This window comes from Sceloporus occidentalis, unplaced genomic scaffold (genome assembly GCF_023333645.1).
Source record: "Sceloporus occidentalis isolate IW3139 unplaced genomic scaffold, rSceOcc1.0.p SCAF_72, whole genome shotgun sequence".
Classification (NCBI taxonomy): domain Eukaryota; kingdom Metazoa; phylum Chordata; class Lepidosauria; order Squamata; family Phrynosomatidae; genus Sceloporus; species Sceloporus occidentalis.
This window is the reverse complement of record NW_028317052.1, coordinates 4,198,871-4,217,500: the sequence shown is the minus strand read 5'-3', so window position 1 is coordinate 4,217,500 and position 18,630 is coordinate 4,198,871. Positions and strand designations below refer to the sequence as shown.

At 40.3% G+C, this 18,630-nt stretch overlaps 1 protein-coding gene and 1 non-coding gene across 2 annotated transcripts in view; both read right to left on the bottom strand.

The window, feature by feature from the left end:
* The window catches only part of LOC149286128 (telomerase-binding protein EST1A-like), a 93,187-nt gene that overhangs the window by 48,721 nt on the left and 25,836 nt on the right, over positions 1-18,630 (bottom strand). Inside the window, exon 10 of the mRNA XM_089494440.1 lies at positions 17,856-18,001. Within this exon, the coding sequence (XP_089350566.1) occupies positions 17,856-18,001 (146 nt within the window). The remainder of the gene's footprint in view (positions 1-17,855; positions 18,002-18,630) is intronic.
* On the bottom strand, positions 7,949-8,075 carry LOC149286129 (U6atac minor spliceosomal RNA). Its single transcript, XR_016277697.1, has one exon. It is a non-coding gene; the product is annotated as a U6atac minor spliceosomal RNA (small nuclear RNA).

Below are 18,630 nucleotides of genomic sequence, written 5' to 3'. Positions count from 1 at the left end.
GTCTGTTCACACCTTTGATTCCCCCTAATAAACAATAATCCTATACCTATGACAAGGGATCTCCTAAAATAGGATCTAGTAAAATTCACAAGTCTATTGTTAGAACGTGACCATATCTTCTCACAAGAAGCAGCAGCAATTTGAAGTCCATTTTGCGTGGACACCAATGCACTTTACCGCAAATTGACACATGCATTTTTTTTAGTTACTGGAAATAGAAAATAAAAGTTCTGTGGGGGCCAGAGGCGGAGATGTAATTGAAGTTTTACTTTACTCCAAGGGTGCTAGATACATGGAACAGCCTTCCAGCATAAGTAATGGCGGCTAATACAATGGGAGAATTTAAATGTATGTGTGTGTAATAGGCATAAGGCTATCCTAAATCTAAGACAAGACCAAGGACTTAAGGTTGAGTCTGTACATTAGAAAAAATAGGCAGACTAGATGGGTTGAATGGTCCTTATCTGCCGCTAACTTTAAGGTCTATATTTTATTGCAGTTAGTAAGCAAGGGGAAGCCTATGAAGCTATAGCTTTTACCTTTCCATGTTCCATAACTGCCATGAATGTGTTCCTTAACCATTGCCAGCTGGCTCCTATGCGACATGTTTCTAACCCTCACCTGCATTTCTACCTCCTGCCCCTTTATATTCCACGTGTACATTGAAAAACAGAGAAGGCTGGTATACAAATAGCGAAGTATCTGGACCGCCTATCAATTCTCTCATATCACTGAATTACAAATGATGCATGGAAATTCTGTTCTGTACATTGTATGCAGTAAAAGAGAGAGTCGGCAGTACAGCTGGATTAATTTGAAGAGAAAGAAGAGTTTCTGCAACTCCCTTTCTCTGCAAATTCGTCTGCATTATACTGGCTTCTCTGAGTACTTCTGCGGAAGTGCGAAGCCATGGCGTGCACCACAGAAACAGCCTCTCCCCGGTTCCTCCAATCAGGGTAGAGAGAGCATGGAGGCTCCACCCTGTCAGAAAGAGCTCGAGGAGGCCTAGTCAACAGAGCCGATACCAGGGGAAAGAGGATGAAGACAGAAGTGAAGAAGCACAGCTGCGGGAAAGGAGACAGGGAATAGGTCGGTAGAGAAGTTAGGGAGACACAGAGTGAAACCGCATGAGAGAGCGAGAGTGAGACCCTGCGAGAGAGCGAAAAACTATAAAAAATAAATTAAAAAAATGGGCAGACGAGATAGATTGAATGTGATTCTAGTGAAATTTCTACCACATGTTCAGAAGAACTCCCACTGAAGTCACAGAAGCAGCCACCAATCGCATTAAAACATTAGTGCTCATCGTCACCAGTTCTGCTGCTGCATCCATATCGCAGTATCCTCCCTGCTTGCAGTAGAGAGAACTGGGGCATGAGTCAAAGACACAAGTCTCATTTTCAAACTCCACTGTGTGGCACAATTATTGGCACTAGTTTAGTCAATAATTTGTGCTTTCCCCTGTGCCAAGATAACAGCACTAAGTCTTCTCCTCATGCCTGGTGAGGTTGGAGAATACATGGCAAGTGAGCCAAGACAATTCCTCCATAGAGTCGCTCCAAACCCTTCAAAATTTGAGGTCGACACTGGTGGACTCTCCTCTTGAGCTCAACCCACGCAATTTATATGGGTTCAAGTCAGGGGACTGGGATGGCCATGGTAGGACTTTAATTTTCTGGTCAGATTATATTTGATATAGACACACGTCCTCTTCAAGGTTGATTCATAACATTTTCAGTTGACTGGACCTTCTTAATTATTGCCCTGATAGTGGAAATGGGCATTTTCAACGCTTCTGCTATTTTCTTATAGCCACTAAACTAAAATGTCAAATATCACTGGGAATATACTTCAAATATATTTTTCTCATATGAATTCATAGGGGTGCCAATAATTGTGCCACACATGCAGTATATTTAAAAATTTTTGGGATTTGGATTTGCAATTGTTTGATATTTCACGAGAGCAGAGTATTCTTGTGTATTTTTATTTTTTTTAAAGAAAAGATCAAGGGTCAAACAATAGTCAATTTTTCACAGTCAAACCAGGAACTAAATTTTTTTATATTATGTAAATTCTAACATCATCCATCCTACCGGAATCTTTGGCCCTGTGAAAAGACATTTATTTATAAAGCAACATAAGAAAGAGAGAATATGAAAATTCTTCATATTGCTTGCTTCAAGAGTTGAGGTAAACCAATGTCTCTGTGAAATAACTAGAACGACACACTCTCTTAACTGGTTGCGAGCCCAGAAAAAGTGAAAAACACGTAACCCTGTGCTGGCTAACAGACTAGCATCTTTATCACTGTATAATAGTTTGTCATTTAGTTTAAAAATGCAATAGTACATTTAAAAAATTGTAAGCAATTCCATAAATGTTTATAGTGCGCAATCCCTGGGTTTATATAAAGGTAACACTCTGTGAGAACCTCGTAACTCTACCAAGATCCGCAGACTACGGGCAATTCACATCACTGTTTGGACTGGTCAGATCGCTACAGGTTATAAATCTACCTGGAGCAGGAGGTTATAAATTACCAACGTTTCTCACTGCTCTGAGACACATTCTCGTGTTTCTCAGAGAACATTACACTCATGGAAAACATAAACCAACTGTCGTCAAAGTTGTCTGAAAGCAGGAAGCGGGCGGTGAGGAGAAAGCTGCCATGTGTCCCGGATGCTTTGTATTTCTAATTAGTGATATACATCTTTCAGCAGAGAGGGCCCTTTCTCTGGGAAACACAACACACAGCCCTTGTTATTGTAACTGTCAGAGAGCGCTTGCCTAGATAATCTCCAGGAAAAGGGATAAACATGTCCCCTTGCCAGTGAGTCTGCTAAAGGTACAAGCAGAGTTGCTCTCAGTCACAATACAGCAGAGGAAATGACACACCAGACAATGGGAGGAAGAGCGAGAGCGAGAGCAACACACTGGCTGGTTCAAAAGAGATTGCAGTTCTGGTTGTGAGCTGATGGGGGAGCTGCAGGGAGAATGAACGGTACAAGCAAAGGCTTCTGGTACTGTACGTGATGGTATAAGCAAGCCAGGTAAAGCATCATCACGTTTGTGCGAGGGGGCAACTGAGATGCCACAGGGGGTTAAAAATCAGGTAAAGGATACATGATGCCCTACAGCACTTTTGGATATTAAACAAAACAAGCAGGCAACAACAGCGTATGATAATAATGCAAAATTTCACAAAAAGTCCTGGAATAAGCATTATACTGGGGGTAGTTAACATGCAGAATTCACTACCAGCTGAATCTGCACTTCACAAAACAGACAGATACCTAACAAGAATGTATATTGAATGGAATAACACATAGGTAATATGTGAATCGGGCTGCCGATGGAGCTGAGAACTTTTTTGTGAAAATGGCCGGGCAACCAGATCAATCATATGTGTAATCATTATTATTTATTTTATTATTTTTTTAAAAAAAAGATAAAGATTCACATTACATTTCTATTGTGTTAAGCAAACAAACCTAATAAAATTGGTTTTATTATTTCGCCTGAAGATTTAATCACAAAAAACAAGCCCAGAAGCATCTTCGGTTTTTATGGCAGCGTTATCATGGTAATACTTAACAATGTGTACAGATATACAATTTCATTTGCAACAAATTAATAAAAGTAAAACCTTAGAGTTCAGCTATATAACCACTCACACTGGCTTGGACAGCCCTGCTATTAATTTCAAGCTAGCGTGCAACATGATCTGTACATGTGAAAGGGAAGGGATATTCAACAGCATATATTAGGTGGTCTAAAATTCACAAGGGATAGTAAACATGTAGCTTTCCAGCTGTTGCTGGACTACAACTCTCATGGGCCTCAGCTGCCATTTTTGGCAAGGTCTAGGCTTGATGAGGATTCTGGGAGTTGTATAGCTAGCTATTCCCATGATCCACTGTTTATAAGTAGCTGTGTTTGAGACGGTGGGTGCTTTACTAGGAGGGAAGCGTGGCCAGACTGTGGGAGTCCTTCAGGGATTTGAAGTGTTAAGCTTGGAGGACTAAAGTGTACGATAGAGCAGTACAGACTTGCTACAGCAAACCTACAAGAGGGATAACAAAACACTATGCGCATCAGGCCAATGGCAATTAAATATGTGACAGGTCATGTGACTTCCTGACAGTCAATGATCTCTCACAGAACTCATGGTATCTCGTACACCTAAGGGCACCTGCAAGCTATTAGATAGCCTTTGCCTTTCAGACACACAAAGAGCTTTGTGCATGAATCAGCCCGTACCTAGATAAATTCTATGGTGGAAAATCCCACCAGGATCCAAAGGAAGTGGGCAGCAAGCACCCGTCTGTCTGACATGGAGGAGCAGACAGCCTTTCTATACCAACAGCTGGAAGATAAAGGAACAGCCAACAACCAACTCATAGACCCAAACCACAACACGCACACCGAGGGTGGGAGGAAACTCTGGCACAGCTAGTACATTAACCGACTAATCATAAACTCCTGGCAAGGACTGGCACTACGCAGCCTGCCACATCATTAAAGTAATAACAATGTTCCAGAATAAGGGGTTTACCAATCTCAAACACTTAATCAGGCAACCTCAGATGGGGTGGAGCCCAGGTAACATGCCTTCTCCTGGCTGTCATCATTAAATAGGTCAATTACAAAGTTGGAGGGTTTAAGAATGAGTTGAACCACAATCCCCAATCTAATTTACAAAAAAGCAATAACATTGCCTGTGCAACATAAAGCTTATCAGGAGCAGATGGCAGCAACACACAAACCTGGAATTAAGATATTTCTTGGCACCTTGGCTCCTATTCTTGAGTTTTTCCCCCCTGCGGAAGTCATTACAAGTTCTGCACTTCATTTGCTCGCTGGGAGCGTATGCGCGGCTCTGCTGCTGCTCTAACATCGGCAGGAAGCAGCTGCAGGTATATGGAATCCCACTTGACTTCATAAAGTGGTAGAGCAGGGAATAAAAGTTAACGATCTATTGAGAGGGCCAGCAAAAAACCAACCCCAGAGGAACCCAATGAAAATGCAGGCTTGTGAGTCATTCTCAGAAGACCACTCCAGACCACCAAAAACCGGATATGGTAGGCCATTTCTCATGGCAAAGATCTGAGAAAACCTAAGCAATTATTTACTACCTAGTGTGAGGTTCAATATGCTGTCAGGGATTCTTGGTTTTTTTTTTGTTTTGTTTTTAATCAGAAGTACACACCAGTGTAGCAGAGAAAAAATAAAATAAAAGGTTAAACCTGAAATATAGCCACTGTGGACAAACAACGTATGAATGAGCTGTGCAATTCTGGGCCGGTGTCCATAAAGAATGCCAAATTGATGAGTGCGGGTGTAACTGGTAACGAGTGACTTCTTTAGTTACAAGTAAAGACTTACAGAAAGATCAGAAATAATTTTTCACCTGGACAACCAGGTACCATGAAATGTCCCTTAAAAATGGAACTTCAACAATCACTGGAACCTGATTTAATTGCTAAACTATATAGACAAAAGTATTGGGACACCTGTCCATTACACCAACAGGGGCTTCTATGACATTGCATTCTAAGTGCATAGACATTAATATGTAGCTGCCCCCCCCCTTGCAGCTATAACAGCTTCCACTCTTCTGGGAAGGCTTCCCACAAGATTTTGGAGCATTTCTGGAACTTTTGCCTACGCATCCAGTGAGGTCAGGCACTGATGTTGGACGAGAAGGCCCAGCTCACAGGTGTCCCAATACTTTTGTCCATATAGTGTATATGTCAATATGGCCAGGAACGCCTATACATTACCATGATCCCAAACATTCAAATTCTTAAAAAGTTCTCAGTTAGCACTGATTATATCCACTGAATGGTTCTGGGGCATGAGTGGAGATTGGCATAGAGGAGAGCAAGATGAATGAGATAAAAGGCAGGGAAGGAGGATGCATTAGCAGACTTAGAAGGGGAAAACAGATGAAGAAGATGGGGGGGAAAAAACAGTGTATGAGATGAGGCACAGCTGCAAAGGCAGGGTAAAGGGCTATACAGGACACGTTGAGGCAAGAGACATCTTTATACAGCAATTTAAAAAAGATTTTAAGTTCAGGTTGATTTTTTTCATGCATCTGCTTTGTTTCCAGGAAGCGGAGTGTCTAGTGAGCTGACAGCACACAGTCACTGAGCAGTGCTGTATCTTGGTGTCTTGACAGATGCTTGGCAAAAAGACAAGCACCCCTTCTCCTCTCCCCTCTAACGGCACACCCACCGGGTGCTGCACTGGCTCCAAGCTCCAAACATGACATCTGCGAGCGCTAAATTTATGGCACCCCACTCTTAAACGTAAAGCTTTTGGAGCTGTCAACCCTGATTCCAGAAAACAGCTAACTGAATGAGAACCCCAAATCCTAGCACTGAAAAAAAGTGGTTACACTAAAACAGTACATTCATTGCTTTCATCTCTCAAGAAGAAAAAGAAAGCCATGGTTACTTGGCCACAGCTACTTAGATGATATGGCACGTGAGCATGCGCTGCCCACTAACACATTAAGAGGCTGCCCATGCTTGTTGTGCTTGTTGCTCCCTAAACAAAACATAAAAATAAATTGTACGACCGACTGTTTAAAGCAAGATACGTAGAAGTATCAGGATGCTTAACGTGCTATAGAAACTTTTTATTTCATAAACCTGGCAGTGCATGGTGGGAGTTAAAGTACCATAACAGCTGTAGAGTTGCCTTTTCATCCACGTTACCAATTCAGTAGTTTCTTCTGCAATAAAACTCAATGGGCATCTTGGGCATATTCTCCTCCCATCGTATTAGCAGATAACCAAAGAGTAATTACCAAAATACTAAGAAATTACCAAAATACTAAAAGGATATCAGAAAATAAAAAGCATGAATACTTTATTCAAACCATCCATAGGGGACAGTTTGGTGGATCATACAGCTCCACCAAAGAATGCATTCCAAAGTGCTTTGTAATATAAAGTAATCAACCTGTATATTAAACAAAAAACCTGTCCATGGTCTTGTTTTTGATACCACATTTGGCTGTACCCTCTGTATATGCACATGGGGAGATCTTGCCATGGCTAGCAGGAGATGTGGTAGCCTCAATGATTCACCTGCAAGTCAAGGAGCCAAGGAGTAGTGAAAGAGGCAGATACACTGCAGGGGATATATATACATATACACACACACACACACTGTACCTCTATATACACACACACATCTATATATACACACCGGTGTCTGTGGAACATGGTACTATATAGAACAAAAAATTTATATTATATATATATACATATATATACATATATATACATACACACACACACACATACGTATATATACCCATTGTACAGCACTGCAGAATACGATGGCACTATGTAAAACAAATATATATGTATTATATATAATATATATACATTCGTAGAAACCAACCCGATGGGGGAAACATCCCCTTTCCTGTTACCTTAGCAACAATGTGGTTGAGCTCAGATTTCCATGCAAAATCTAGAAATAACTAGAAAAAGAGCAAGAAGAGAAGAATGTCCTCTTAACCTGATCGTGACTTCTGTGAAAGAGGAAGCACTGTTTACAGGCTGTGCCCACACACATATTCTTTGGTTTCACAAGCAGGAAAAGCAGTGTACGAAAGTCGCCACCATGAGTGAAAGGAGCTGTGCCGCCGAACTGGCAGAATACATGTCACCCAAATTATAAATAATGTAGCCATTTTTTGGTCTTGATATTGTTCTTTTCTCTGTTTCTGAGGTCTTTACCAGTACTTGCAGCTAGGTAGAGACTGCTTATACAAACAGGTATGACGACTGTGATCATGTAATAACTTGTATGTTAATGTCTTATAAATAGGAGCTTTTAAACCACAATTCTAATTTCTAAATATATGGTTTTTAAAGGCAAGAGGGACAAAAATTATTTTTTGTTTTAAATTTATATGATATTAAAATAAATCTAATTAGAGATGTCACAAAGTAGTTGGTGATGCCTTAACCTTAACAGTAGTAAAGGCCACTAAGAGCTGGTCCATCCTTGCCAAGGGACTGGCGACTTTTTATCCGTTCACATACGAGAAATGGTGAGACAGTAGAAGTGATCGTTATTACTACGCCTGAATATAGCGTGTGAGCGATGAACATGATACTCTCACTTCCTACTGCCCCAGGAACTGAAAACAGGGGGGAAACCCAAACAGAACTCGCAAATTCGCGCATATCGGGGTCAAATAACTTTCTGCTGATTAAGGTAATTAAATGTATTGTCCTGTAACAGGCAAATGTTGTTGGTTAGGAAACAGAAAACATACAAACACACGCGGGTTCCTCAAACCTGCCCAACTTTGTAAAAACAAGCTGCGAACAGAGGATAGGAACTCCCATTATTACTGTATGAACCGATTCATTTTTAACCATCACGGCCTTTTAGCATACCTTAGATTCATTCATGAAAAAAACTCCAAACTTACCAATATGCACATTCTGCTATAACTGCTCTGTTAAAAGTCCATTATTTAGCCCCCCCCCACCAACCTCTCAGGGCTTTGCTTAGTAATTGCACCCATTCCAACTCGATGGTGTATTACGCTGTATTGTATGCCGCTGGCACAGATGGCTGCTGCTACTGGAGCAATGCAAGTGGTGGTAAGAAGAGCAAAGGCATCTAAGAAGCTCGTTTCACGAGTTTCCAAAAAGGGAAAAAATGTCATTTCTGCCCCTTTGGGAAAGCAGAATAAATAAATGGGGAGGAATAATCACCCAAATCCTACTAAGAGGAAGATGACTACTGCACATACTACACCTACGGTGGGTTTATAATACACATATATTGCTTATTTGAATATGTAGGTTTATCTAGTAAAAATATGCTTGGGGTGAGCGCTGACACCTAAATACATTTTTACTGTATTTCTTAGTCCTTGAATATTTGAGTTCATTGGGATGACCAGCACCTTTTTTCAGATTCTACAGTTTCTTCCTTTCTTCTCTCCCCCTTCTAGCACATACTTATACAGAATTCCTTATCGAGTATAATGAACTGCAAAATGTAACATGTGATGCTTTAAGGGTCTACATAGCATTCAAAGTTGAACGCGAGGACAGATGTTTCATGCTTTTAGGTGCTGTCCTTTAGATTGTAAGCTTGTTTGAGCAGGGCCCTCCTCACCTGTCTCTGTAAGTCAACTTGTTAAGTCCTGTTTACCCATTGTACAGCTCTGTGGAATATGATGGCGCTATATAAAACAAATAATAATATTAAAACTAAGGCTCTGCAAAGTCATTGGTCTACCACAAATCCCAGAGTGCTCTGCTGGAAACTGGTAGAGGATCCTGGGACCTGTAGACCGCAGAACTGTCCATTAACTAGAACAAACAAAAACTGTCTGTGCGTCTTACCCTAATAAAGTTGGCAACAAATATATAAACATAATATAAATGAGAGGTTTTGGTTATATGAATTGGCCAAAGCATAATTAAGCTCACCCGCCACGTCAAGGCACACTCTCAATAGGGTGAGAACCTACGCTCACCTCCTACATAGTGGGCACACAAAGCAGTTTATACTGCTACCAAAACCAGATTAATGTGTTGGGGGAGGTGCAATTAAACCTCCTCCCTATTAACCCCTGGACAGCAAGCTGCAACCAGACTAATGAGGAGCCAACAACCTCAAATATGTGCAAACAGGGAAAAGAAAAAATGTCGGTGCGCTAAGCTAGTCTCAGGCTCAAATAATACAAATGTATAATACGAGGCCTACCAAACAGGTAACATTAACTAGAAGGCAGCTGACTTTGGCCATCTCTGCATGAAAGTCCGCTTTGGTAAAATTGAACATCAAATAAAATGTGCATTCGCTGCCTAAAGCAGAACATAGAGCAGCATCCTCTACAAACTACTGCGTACTATAATCTAAATTAGGATCCAGGGGATTTAATTAGCAACTACAAAACAGGAGGATAATGGGATTGTCTATCAAACTCTGCAGGGCAACAGGTTGTCGCTGAGTGCAGAGAAATGTTAAAGATACCGCTAAAATGTATTTCCATCACAGGGAAAAGCGGACGCCAGACAAACAGGCAAAAACTGTCATGCACATGACTGGGAAATGGGAGAGTAGGAATTGCACATTCGTAAGAATGAAGCTTCCCTGCCAAGTGCAATTACACGGCTTTATTTATTGAGCCTATTAAGAACAGCCTTTCTTCCTATGCCAGGTCCCAAAATCCCCATGGTGGAATTGGGCACAGTGAGAATGGCACAGCACGAAAACGCAACAATTACATGGCTATGGGCTGGCAGCCCGTAACACCTCATCGGGGGGGGGGGGGGCACAATGGCAAGTTACCATAAATCTTCTCATTGCTGAGGGATGCAAATTATGGATTTTTTTTTGGCTAGAAATAAAAAGACAGAAACCGTAAAATCTAAAAGTGTTTCAGTGTAAAAAAAGTGAAAGGATTTGAAAATAATCACAACATGACAGCGGATCAGATCAAACAGTATACGTCGAATAACAGATGTGTGTCAATAGATACCCAAGTGTAGGTACCAAGCCATCTCCCTATACCATATACAATGGCCCTATTTGTTAATTCCAGATCATACCCTCTGAATATGTGTATAGTAAGAAGCACCAGGTAAATTGTTGGTTAAATATAAAATATAAGTTAGAAACAAAAATAGAGGGACATTTATTAATTGTGTAAACTGTGGAACCTGAGATTAGTTGGGGTTCCATGAAACTACACGGTCAGGAGAAGTTAGAGGGTTTGTAACTTAGACAATTTTTACATTTTTACCCAAAAATGGCTTAAGAGCTTCATAGATCAAACATTGTATCAATGTTCTCAATGCATTCATTCATTGGAAAGGAAACATGTACGTTTTTTTTCTTTGTATCGGCCTGTTAAAATGTTTTTTATTGATATAATTACAATAAAATAGAAGTTAAGTATATACAAATAAGGTGGATAATATACACACCCAAGACACCAACCAAATTGCGGCCATGTGCAAAAGACTTCAACTCGCTAGCGGGCAGTGGTTGGCAATAGCAACTGGATGTTACGACCAGACTGTTTTGCATGTCTGATATACCTTTATCAAAATATAAGAGAGAACCAAAAGTACGCCAAAAGTCTGTCAGGACCCAGAAACAACCCCAATGGCGATAGCACATTACAGTCACTAGTAATAGCTGGCGGTCCATTTGCATTCAAATACTGTTTTATATAGCTTATCCTTTGCTGGGTTTGCTAGTCACTTGAATATATATATATTTTTTTTAGAATTACAGTAAAATAACAATTTTGATTGTTTTAATAAATGGGTTGCAATCCGTGGGGCCGGTTGCAGCTGAAGTATGACAGCATGTAGTACTCCGGTGGGTATAACTCATGATTTCAAGAACCCAAATACATCTTGCATTAACGCATGTATATTTTATCCATATGTTATGTTACGACGGATATGGTTAAGTTACGACGGATATGGTTAAGTTACGACTGCGTATGATATTGATTTTCTGATTTATCAAACCGTTTCAGGACAATAAAAACAACAAAAAAAAACTAATAAATGGAACAGCTTCTAGTCAAATTGTGTTCCCGCTATTACGGGAGAACGCAAAGCGACCTGGGTGAGAGTGGAAACCAGAACGGCCCAGAGAATTGAATACTACCTCAAATCTCAGGGAGAGGTTTATTTTATTAGTTCTTAATAAATATCTTGCAGATTTCCTCAGGAAATACAGCCGATCACATGTAAAATAGTTTGGTACTGAAGTCAACAGTGTCAACATCTGAAATCTATTAGGGCAAAGCCACAGCAGGGAGATCAGCAGGCTGAAAAACTTCACTGCGCTGAGGCGGGGATGAGAAGGGGGGGTGGAGGAGGGCAGGAGGGAGAGGGGGGAATCTCACGGCCTTCCAAATTCTTCGAGAGGTAAAAAAGTCAGCCAAGGCGCAGAGAGAGAGAGAGAGAGAGAGAGAGAGAGAGAGAGAGAGATCCCACATCCTGCCGTGCGCTGCCAGCGATCTGAAGTACCCAGAGCAGAAAGAGGAGATTAATTCCATGTCTGGCCCCAAAGGGGAGAAGGGGGGCTGGGAGGAGAGGGCAGGGTAAGTGGTGCTGGCTTAATGCCACCCCTCCTTTCTCTTTCCTAAACCCCCTCTTTCTTAAGACATGTTTCAATGCAGACAGAAGTAAACCCCAGCAGACAGCGGCGAGGAGGCTGCCAGGGCTAAGCAGCAGCTGCAGCGCGTCTGACTTGACTATACAGATGTTCCTTCCAGCATCATTTCCACCTTCGCTCGTTTTAAGGCAGCACATCTGGGGATGGGGAGAGTTAGGAGGCGAGGAGGGCGAGCAGTGAGTGTCGGATGGAACTTTGTGCTTTCGGAGGGGCCTGGGGTGTTACGAACGACAAAGCGCATCTGAAAAAGATGATGGATGTAGCTCGTCACCCGTGTCAAATAGGAAAAGGGGTTCAGAGTTAAATACGAGGCGTCCTGTGGCATTGGATTGAGTGCCGTGGTGTAGATGGATGTCATGCACTCACATTAATGTGCGCATCCTCTAAAACAGCATTATACATAACATATATATATATATTAATAAGCCCTCTTTCCCTAATAGATTGCCACATTCTTTGAATATACGTACAGTAAAGAGTTGCTTGGTAAGCAAGCAATTCTATATACACACGCACAAACTGCATATAATACATGTAACACCGCGTGCCAGCGTTATTGGAGCATGTTCTGTGACTTCCGGGCAGCACATTCTATTATGTGTTAAGCCTCAGCTACAAGTACGCTAATTAAATAAGAGCTCTAATTATATGGGGACTGACTGGGTCATGTTTGAAGGACGCCAATAATACTACGACTAAAAAAGCTCTTCCATTAGATAGTGTTCTTAATACTGGTGTGGGATTACACCTCTCCCCATCCAAAAAGAGGGTAGTAAGTAAATGAAACAGCCTTCCAGCATTGGTGGTAGAAATTTACAGTGAAGGAATTGAAACCTGCAACGTGTTTGTTCAGTTACTCCAGTCTGTCTCTCAACGTTTTGAAATCAATTTGATTGTTAAGGCATACAAAGCCTTTGAGAGCCTGTCCAGCAATTTACACCTCTCTTTTGAGAAACGCATTGCTTGGACTAAATGCAGACAAGGCGGAAATCTGCCCCAATATAAAACCCTGCAGGGTTATCTTTATACCGTGATGCATGATTTAAGGTAAACTGCCAGCTAAAGAGCTCCATTGTCAATAGTTGTATCTTTTTTGCTTTCCCAAGGTTACAGAGAACAGAAAACCGACGTGGTTGCTTTTACTGTGCCGTTCGTGTAAGTGAATGAGACAGCTTCCAGATCTAGCGGAGAATGAACACCGCTTGCTGGACTTTGTGAACCTGCATGCAATACACATTCAATGTGGATAGTTTGCGATGGACAAAGTTCCTGGAACCAGAAAAGCATGAAAAAGCACCAATGCAGCAAAACCATTCCCACGCACAGTTCATCCTTATTTACCTGCACACATCTGAGCTTTATTCAGCGAATAACATTCAAAAAAACACAGAAGGCAGAAATATTGGGGATTCCATCTCATCCATATGGCCATATATTGCTCCCCTCTCTCAATGTTAAGCCCATTTAGGTAACAATCACCATTAAATGGGGCGGTTTATTACCCGTTAATACTAACCTGTGAAGTGAAAAGGAGAAGTAGGACATATTTTCATAAATTACAACATAACATTTATTTAAATTAACCCCTAAGACTGTGGATGACTAGGGGTCATCCACATTCTTAGAGGTTAATTTAAAAAAAGTTAAGTTTTAAAGTATGAATATATTTTCTCTCCTATTCTTCTTTCTTTTGATTTATTCCTGGGATTTAATTCCCAAATGAGTAAGTAATTTGTTTACCTGTGAAGTGATTAAAATGTACTGTCACACGGCTAGAAATACCTTCAGTAGTTTATTTCTAGAATGTTTGAACGATGTTTGAAGAAAAGGAAATGGAGAGAGACGGAACGAAGACGACTATGATGGAGAAATGCAACAAGAAAACGACGTGGGTATAGTGCAAAGATAAAAATGCTGTTTTCAACACAAAAAGTGAACTGTGTGGTTTATGTGTGAACTGTTAAAAAAAAAACAGCACTCATTAAAAGTACATCGACTTGCTGCTTTACAAACATATGCTTTCCAGTTTAACTATGAGGTCCTCTGGTGACTCCAATCATTTTTCACTATAGGCAGACTAATTAGTGAAGTCATCGAACAATGTTTTAAGAAAACGAGTATGCTGTGAGCCCTCAGATCTAGACCAGACAAGTATTCAGTACTTTTCCCCCCATCTATAGAGGAAGTAGAATGCCAGCACCGGCTAACCGATGAACGACAACCAGTGCATCCCATGCTTCAAATCACACAGCCACTAAAAAAAAAGACGTTTGGCACTTGAGAGTAACAAGAAGTAAACCAGACAACGTAAGGATGACTGTGTGGGGATTAAAACTTAGGAAAATAGCCATCACAGATGAGTTGCCCACTCCAGTGCGATGCTCTTCCCACCAATCATGTCATGAGAATGAGAAATCTTTTTTCCATGTATTCATGATTCACAATAGGAAAGGTTCACTATCATCTATCATCGAGAACACTGAGCATGTCTGTATTCAAAAATCCCCATTCCCACCGTGTATGCCTGCTTAGACGCGACTCTAAATCACCGATCACATGAAAGCCCAGATGTTAGAGCAAGTCTTTAAAGGCAGACCTGTTACTTTTCCAAATCCTACACAGTGTAGTATAAAAACCCCTTGTACATGTAACATGGGAAGAGCCATCATTACTCCCTGTATTTTCTTTTTATTTAATTCTCGTTCCCCTTTCACGGTCATTGATTGGATTTTACAAGTAAGGGTGCAAAAGGGGATAAAAATGCTAAATTATGCAATTTATATCTCAGGCCCCCCCGCAATAAAGTACTGTAAAAACCTTCCCGCGAAATACTTTATTTTCCTCTGTTTTAGCACACACACATTGAGGGCGTATTATATACAACCGCAAAACTTACATGGGAATAAGATTTTCTGCAACGTAATTTCTTTAGGGTTTCTGAGAACCCTTACTAAAAAAAAGAAAGCATAGCAAAGTACTCACAGTATGTAAATATATATATATACATAAATTATAAAGGAGAAATCGGCGGTAGAAGCTGCCCTCCTAATATTCTGTGTCTGAAGATTCACATAAGGATGTGAATTATATCCCCAATATTTATAGTAGAATCTACTGTTAAACCAAATCAAAATGGATGGGGAAAAAAACACTATAGGTATAAAATAACCTGAAAATATTCCATTATTAGATTATTAAAACTGTTAATATGTTACATCTCTTGGTTAAATATGTATTAATATACTCAACACGGATTTATTTGCCATACAAACTTTTCATGATTTGCTGGCCATCTTTGCATAACATTTTGGAGGCTATGTATGAAGAACAGCTTGGCTGCGCATTGGTGTGAGATACACGATCATTGTTGGAATTTCCCTGCACCAGAATCGATCTTCATACAGGATCATTCTGGGATTTCTTTCGGGATCAACTAAAAAGAAAGAATGCGTTTTGCCCCCCCCCCCCCCCCAAAAAAATGGTGGCTATGCATGGATGAAAGTTTTTTGGTAAGACCGAGTCCTCGGCCAAGAGAGGCGGCACGCCGCAGAATCGTTAAGCCAAGCGGCGTGTGCGTGGTACTTGGTAGCAAAGTCAGCTACTGGAAGCAGCTGCCGGAGTAACCGTATAATAAGCACACATGCTGGGGCATGCGCTCGGGATTACACGCCTGTTACTCTGCGCTCCTAAATCTTTCAGTATTAGAATCTCGTTTCAGCACTTCTAACGGGGGCACAGCAGCAGCTCCAAGGGTTTAAATGTGAGCCGACACACGGCAGTACGACTGGAATCTCAAACTCGCTCCACGCCATCTCACATTTTCGGTAAAATTCTTCGTCAGGATTGTAGTGAAGCCGGTGGTACTAAAACATTCCGTCACTTACACTTTTATGTTATTCTTTTGAGGAATACTTTTGGTCTTACCGCTTGTATTTATAACGGAACAAGCGGTAACTGACTGAGTCATAACTGAGGTAACCAGCATCATAGTCTTTATTCTGTACTCACAGCCTCAGTGACATAACCAACATAACTCGGGGTGCACCCAATCTTCATTTATACTTGTTCTGGGTTCTTGGTTAAAATATTGTACATTTACAATAGTCCACGATATCTAAACCTGCAGACATAACACCCAAAACAAGTGTACACACTGTATCTTCTAAATAAATAAAACTTTTATTAGATTATTTAAAAACATACAGAGTCAACAATGAGAAAAAGCAACCAGAGTGTCTTATAGACCACGTTAGGGAATGTACACCCTTTGCTCACACTGTAGGGTGTACAGGCACCAGGTAGGGTCAACAATTGGCCATGAGGTGACACCAACAGATCCAAATCAGGGCTACTAAGTGTCAGTAGGATACAGCTTAGAACAGAAGCGACAGGCACAGTCAGCTCCGTTCAGGTTGCTTCCTATATATTTAGTAATGGACTAATGCATTTATCAGCTTTATTTAGTGAACATTGATTTTTTTCTACAATTATTTAATATATACCAATTTATTGAGCAATGTAATACTTCTCACTTAATAACTTGATTAGCCTATAATGTAATGGATTCATTTATCAAAATATTAGGTGGATGAATGTTTTCACTAATTTATAAAAGATTATTAATATTTGCCAAATATTTAATGTATTGATCAATACTTTATATTATAACCCTTTTTATTACATAGATTTTGTAAATTATTATCTTGGGACACATTTCTTTATGTATTTCATATGAAGGGGACATAAAATGTTAAAGTATCACTTTAGAAGACAGAAGGGAAAGAGGAGATATTACAGAAATGTTAAATACATGAAAATAAAAACTTGACTCCTACAATTTTTGGCTGGTTCCTAGATCTAAACCAAATTTATCAAACCCTGGTATATTCTTGCAAGTAAAAGACTGAATATGGTTAATGACTGATCACGATACACTTAATCCCACAGTACAGATGGTGGTCAGACACTTTGTAATCAATTGTGACCCAATATTGTATACAAACTGGAAATCGCCAGACGTATGTAACAATGCTGAAGAGTTTTATTAAATGCCGACAGTCATTGGTTAAATGCTGAGTTCTGAGAGGCAGCATCGTCGGGACATTGAGGAGTGCCACAATGTCCCCTACTAAGAACGTGCTCTGGCTGAAAATGCGTTGGCACACAATGTGCTTTAGCAGTGAACGTACATTTTGGAGAAAAACGCAATACACGCCGAAAACAACATAATGCTTGTTGTGCTCTTTTTTCGCAACCCCCCCCCAAAAAACAAACAACAAAAAAACAACAACACACAAGCATAACAAGGCATAAACCATGTTTGGCCACACACAGCAGGTTAGACCATTCCTTTGTTGCTATGGTGATAAGGCCACTTCTACCCATAACCCTAAATGTATATATCTTACTGATATGCTATGTTGAGTGTTTTCTTGGGTGGTATTAAACCAGCAGTAGAGATGGTTAATCTTTAAAGTTTTCCATTTCAATTAACAGGCCATGCAGAATGTACATATATTTATATAACGTTAATGCTTAATGCTTTTCTGGCTGGCTGGGATTGACGTTACCTAAATGTTCAATACAAAAAGGAAATTGAGGTTTACTGAAAATTAAACACCCAAAAAGAAGACGTGTAGACCTGTAGGATGCACGCTTACCTTTGTATTGGGAGTGACTCACAGCAAACATATTAATGGCCATGATTTGCAGCATCCTTGTATTACCAATTGGGGATGGGCTGTGTTGGAGAAGGGCCTGAAACTCCTTGAGAACCCTTTCTGCTACCGAGGGAAATGTTTCCATCCTGAAACAAACAAAAATAAGTAAAATCAGAACAAAATAATTATTTTTTAACCTTTAGAGAAAATGCAGACAGGGAATACATGGAACAGCCATCAGGAACATTCCACTAGTTGCTAATTATTAAACTTAGCACCAAAATGGAGATTGGTGGGTATAGAAAGTCTGTGGATACATCCTCATTTCCCAGACTTTCTTATTCTCCCATCAATGTTAATACAGAAGTGCAGAATATAAAAACTAATACAATTTTAATCGAATATCTTGCATCCTTCTGCACATTTCAGTTCTTTCAGCTTGCATTCAACATTTACTGCTGGTGAAAGTCAACGTTTAAGGACACGGAGAATCTGACTGCAGGGCATATGTGTGTAGCTAAAATGAATTCAAAACAAAAAAGTGCGTGGAGGAACCTGATCACTAAGAGCTTACAATCTAAATGATCACTACGCGATGGAGCCCTGCAGCCTGTGGACACAGTGATGTTAAAGTTTCTCTACATCTCCATATCTTTCTTCTTGGCCTTCTGCTTGTGGTTCTTTTGTTATTAACCTTCATGTGCCAGAAATTCTCATACACTTTATTACTTGAGGACAACGGCATTTTCATTTAACTCACCTGGTATTGATTGGT